The following is a 5747-nucleotide window of genomic DNA, read 5'->3' on the forward strand; positions in this document are numbered from 1 at the left end:
TTCAAAACTCCCCTTTCTTAGAACCAAGTAGAGTTAGAGGGAGAGAATGAGAGAAACATGAGAGTGAGGTTACCTCAGATTGACTAAGTCTTGAATTAGGACCTTGGTAAAAGACTATAATACCCCTACTTACTACGCCACTCTTCAAAGTCCCCTAGGGCATATTAGTCAGTTAACACCAATCCCCACTAAACCTTAAAATTTCAATTGAAATCTCAATTAAATCAACTAATCCTCCAAATACAAGTATTTTTCCCTTGTTATAATTAATACTCCAATAATTCCTGTTAATTTACCAAATTACCAAAATATTCCTAGGCTCACCTCAAGTCGGGTATTAACCCGCGTTGTGACTTTTCTGCCAAATTGCTCACTAGGATCGCCTTGTACCGAATATCTCAAATATATCCACATAATAATGTGGTCCCACTCAAAAAGCATATATGATTACATATATACCCCCAGCGAGTCAAAATTATGAAAATATCATTTTTAATAGAAACAGGCCTATAAGTACATTTAATACACTTTAACATGCATAATCGGTCATATCATAATATAACTCATATAGTTCACATATATAATAACAATTAAATCATATTAACACATAAAAATCTATTTATGCCCTCTTGGTACACTAATCAAGGCACTAAACTTTATTAGCAATTTTGGGACGTTATAGTTTCATTGTTGTGGTGGCTTCTGTTTTGGGTAATTCTCTATTCGAGAAAGTAAAATTTAGTATCCCTCATTTAAATACAGTTTATTTGTCTACTTGTGTAGATTGTGGAGAGTAGATTTTGATTTCTAGCATCAGGTTATTACTACCATACCATTAGCTTGGCAGGTATTGATAGTTTTCGGAAAGTGGTTTATTACTGTTGATGAGGCTGCTATAGCTGAAAAATCTTGCCCAGATGTTTGTCGTGTGTAGTTAGTTTAGTAATACTTTGAATTGGGATGCCATGTTTTATTATGTATAGTGGTGGAGATTAAAGAATGTTTTCATTGAAGAAATACCGAGCTAGCTTTAGAAGATTTTTTAGTCTTTTAACAAGCACCATTCTGAAGAGTCGTTGGACTTGAGTCTTGTGCTAAGATGAGCTTTTGTGGAACCACTAGTGTCGTATGTGGTCTTTAAACATTCCTCTATAAATTATATATTTGATTAGTTTCCCACTTTAAAAACTCAATACCCTTTTTCACTTTGATTCTTTTTATTTTTATATATTAAATGTAAAATTTAAATATTTTTTCCACTACCAAAATAAAAAAAAAACAAAAATATGTTTATCAAACATGTTTATTTTTTTTTTAAACAAAAAATAAAAATAAGTATTACCAAATATATTTTTATTTTTTTAAAACAAAAAATAAAATATAATTACCAAACACATTTTTATTTTATAAAAATAAAAAAAAACACAAAACAAAACAAAAATGTAATTTTATCTTTGTGTTTAAAAAGTTTAAAAATAATAATTTTACCAAAGGCAACAAATAATAAAATAAAACATGGTACACAATAACTAATAATTAAATAACTAATTATACATGATAAATACATTTTTTTCTCTATTAATTATGTATATATTCATTTAAATGGTCCTTAAGAAGCCAGAACTCTCTCTCTCTCTCCATCTGTTTTTGTTTATGCATTTCTGGTTTTTAAATTAATTTTTTTCAGTGGATGTGGATCTAATAATCAAACCTCTTTCCCAAGGCTGTGGATCAGGTGTGAAACGTTCATTCCCTATCTTTTCCTTCATCAATTACCCAGTTCTAATTTTTTTTATCTATTTTACCTATAAAATTAAATCATTAATTCTTGGAATTACTTCTTTTGAGTAATATTCAGGTATTGATTCTTCCATATCCAGGTTAATCTCATATATATTTATATATATATAAAAACATTTTACAAGGATTTTTTTTGGGGAAATATTTTTACAATGATTAGTAAACTATATCATTTCGGGATAGAAACAATAAAAATTAGGGTAACATCAGCTGTTGCCTTAACCTATTTTACATTTCTGTGGAAAATGTTTATTCGACGAAACCCATGCAACTGCATTAATTAAACCAACAAATTATTATTGCCTTAGAAGAATCTTCTTCATTAGTTTCCTCTCCATATTATCCCTATCGTTACATAAAAAAATCAAATAAATGCTATTATTATTATCAACGATAAGTACAAAGAGCCAATTTTCAAAAAACAAAATAAAACAAAACTAACTGTCTTCTGAAATGACATTTATACCCCTGAAGTTGATAGTCCTACTTCCACACGAAGCTGAAACCCAATTCGAGAAGGAAAGTGAGTGAGAGAAAGAGAGGTTGTACCAGATTATAGCCCCACTTTCATAGGTGGTTTGCGATCGAAGAAGACCTCTTGAAGGTTGAAGGTTCTGGTTTCTCAGTCTCAGATTGAGACCCCGAACCCAACTCCCCACGTACACTTCTCTTTATCTCTCCCTCTCTCTCCATACTTTTTGAAGAGTCTTCCACTGGAAATTTCTCATCTACTTCCACTTCTCATAAAAGTTTTGTTAACCTCTGTTCTTTCTTTCCAAGTCAGTCAACTGTTGAATCCAGGCCGTTGATCTCGAAGACTCCTAACTTTTTGAAGCCATCTTATGCTAAAATATCATAATTTGTGACTACCCTTTGCTTTTCCCCCAGTACGAGATTTTCTTCCTAAATCCTGGTTTGTTTTTTCCAGGTTGATTTCACCATTTGAGGATAGGCAAATCTAGATTTTCTGTGGTCAAACTTGAGCTGGGTGGACTGGGAATCTCAATTTTAGCTCTTGGGGTTTGGACTTGAACAAGTTGTGATGCTTCAATCTCAGCTGGGGGACTCATATGGAGGTTTTTGATACTTCTCCTTTAACATTTTCAATCTTTTCTCAGTTGGGTTGGTGCAGATTTTGGAGTTTTAAGACTTTGTGTTTTTGCTCTCAAGTTTTGATCTGTTGCATAGGCGTATCTTCGAGACCTGTGAGGTTATAGATACTTTAGCTGTAGTGAGAAAAAAAAACAAATCTTTTTTTTTTCCTTTTCTGTCTGGTAGATTTTTAATTATTATTTTTTTAAAATATGGCCAATATTAAGAAACCCCGTTTGAAAGATGTAGCACTTCGCCGTTTCCTTTCAGTAGTTTCAATCACTTTATTAGGAGTTTTTTTGTTGATTTTTCTCTTGGGAACAAATTCAAGATCGAAGGTTTCTGTTTCGGATGAATCAGACGAGTATTTGACCTATAGTTATAACCATTCGAACATTAACAAGAAAATCAATCTTCCCAAGCAAAGTGAATTGTCAATTAAGTTGGGGAAGCTAAACCAGAAAACCCCTAGAAACATAGATCTATATCCAAGATTACGCAAGGATCACATAACCATAGTGTTGTATGTACACAATAGGCCCCAATATCTCAAAGTAGTTGTTGAGAGCTTATCATATGTGGTGGGAATAAGTGAAACTTTACTAATAGTTAGCCATGATGGGAACTTTGAAGAGATGAACAATATTGTTAAGAGTATCAGATTTTGCCAAGTGAAACAGATATTTGCTCCTTACTCTCCTCATGTCTTTCCCAATAGCTTTCCTGGGATCTCACCAACTGACTGCGAGGATAAGGGAGATTCTTCTAATAAGCATTGTGAAGGGACTTCTGATCAGTATGGAAATTATAGATCGCCAAAGATTGTGTCACTGAAGCATCATTGGTGGTGGATGATGAACACAGTGTGGGATGGATTGGATGAGACTCGAGGGCAGTCAGGTCATATTCTTTTCATAGAGGAGGATCACTATATCTATCCCAATGCATACCGGAACTTGCAGAAGCTCATTCAATTGAAGCCTAAAAAATGCCCCGATTGCTATGCTGTGAATTTAGCACCTTGTGATGTGAATTCTAGAGGAGAAGGTTGGGATTGTTTTATTGCAGAGAGAATGGGAAACGTGGGGTATTCCTTTAACCGGACTGTATGGAGGAAAATCCATAAGAAGGCAAGAGAGTTTTGCTCCTTTGATGATTACAATTGGGATATAACCATGTGGACGAAAGTCTATCCGTCATTTGGTGATCCTGTTTACACTCTGCGAGGGCCTAGAACAAGTGCAGTTCACTTTGGCAAGTGCGGTTTGCATCAGGGCCAGGGGGAGAAGAATGCTTGCATTGACAATGGTGTTGTACATTTTGATGTGGATAATCTGGATAAGGTGTCCAACATCAAACCGGAGTGGGAAGTGCGATTCACAGAACATCAGTCTGGGTATAAAGCTGGATTCAAAGGTTGGGGAGGCTGGGGAGATGAGAGAGACAGGCAGTTGTGTTTGAATTTTGCTCGGATGTACCTGCTCGAAGACACTAACACTTCATCACGCAAAATGTAAGAGTTGAAGTCAGAATTTTACACAGCTTTTGTAAGTTATGAGATGTAGATTAGTTTCCTGCTTAATATACACATAACTTATCAAGCTCTTTGCTAGTCAAATTTACAGCAGATTCTTATATTGTTTCTTCAAAATATTAGCTAAAAGAAATAAGAAAGTCTTATTACTATTAGAATTGTTTGTCACTGAGATGAAATGAAACCCCCAACATTGATTTTGCTCAATTAGTCTCCTTTTCTAGCGATACTATGCTTGAATGTTATGTTCAATGTGTTACTTTATGCCCTATTCATATGATGTTATGATTGCTAAAATAGTAATCTTCACTAGGCTATAACTTCTCGTAAGTTTTGTTTAGGTTGCTTTGGATTACAATTGATGACATATATATCTAAATATATTTATATATATGTGCCAGCGTAATCTGTCATTGAACACAGTAAGGATTTGCAAAAACCATTAGGAAACTTTGAGAGGACAATTTTTATGTGTTCATAGCTTTAATGGGATGTGTTTACTTCTCAATCATTGATATGGATTGTAGCATCTAGCTTCTAAATTCATACAAGATGTGCTGCGGATATTACTGAGTGGTTGTGATGTTGCTTTAAAGGCTAAAGATTTTGTTTACATGGCCATGCTCAAAGAAGCAAAAGTTTAGGCCTTTGGGTTAGTTTATATTATATTAACCCACCTTTTTGTGATATGCATGTGGATAAAATAGTTGTAGGGAGAGAAAAACAAGAGAATGGCTACGATGTTCATACTTTTTATGTTGAATTGCACATTTTTACCAAGTGGATAAGTTGTGACCTCAGATTTTTTATATGACGGCGTTCATTGTAGTTACTGTAAATGTAAATCTCTTAAAAGTATTAAAGAAATTTTGATTAATTAAGAATGTTGAAAGTAGTGTTCCAAACTTATTTTGACAATCTTCGAAAGAACTAAGTCAGTTCTGACTTACAAAAGGAAGTTTTCACGCATATTGACAAAATAACTAAATAGTAAAAAATATAGATTTAACAAAATAATTTGGGAAGTATTTATATTCACTAATAAAACATTATATAACTAAATGAGAGCATCATATCTACACTCGATGCATTAATTCAGAGTCTTCAATGATCAAGATTAAGAGGAGTTTTTTTAAAAATGAAAAAAAAAATTGTTGTTTGTGTTTTCCAACCATAAACAACTTCACATTAATTTTCCAACCAATATAACGAATCATGCCGAATAGATGCATATCGCATCCTTATAGTGGCCCTGCCAATACAACACAAATCGCACCCCTGTAATGACACCATCACTACGGCCTACATTATGCATGTAGTG

The 5747-nt window shown here is 33.5% G+C and overlaps 1 protein-coding gene across 1 annotated transcript; it reads left to right on the forward strand.

Annotated features, from left to right (window-relative positions):
* Positions 1 to 2299: 2299 nt before the first annotated feature.
* Positions 2300 to 4633, forward strand: LOC133818363 (alpha-1,6-mannosyl-glycoprotein 2-beta-N-acetylglucosaminyltransferase). Its single transcript, XM_062251204.1, has one exon. The coding sequence runs from the start codon at positions 3105 to 3107 to the stop codon at positions 4407 to 4409; it is 1305 nt and encodes a 434-aa protein (XP_062107188.1). The 5' UTR covers positions 2300 to 3104; the 3' UTR covers positions 4410 to 4633.
* The last annotated feature ends 1114 nt before the right edge of the window (positions 4634 to 5747 follow it).

Source organism: Humulus lupulus, chromosome 2, assembly GCF_963169125.1.
Source record: "Humulus lupulus chromosome 2, drHumLupu1.1, whole genome shotgun sequence".
Lineage (NCBI taxonomy): Eukaryota > Viridiplantae > Streptophyta > Magnoliopsida > Rosales > Cannabaceae > Humulus > Humulus lupulus.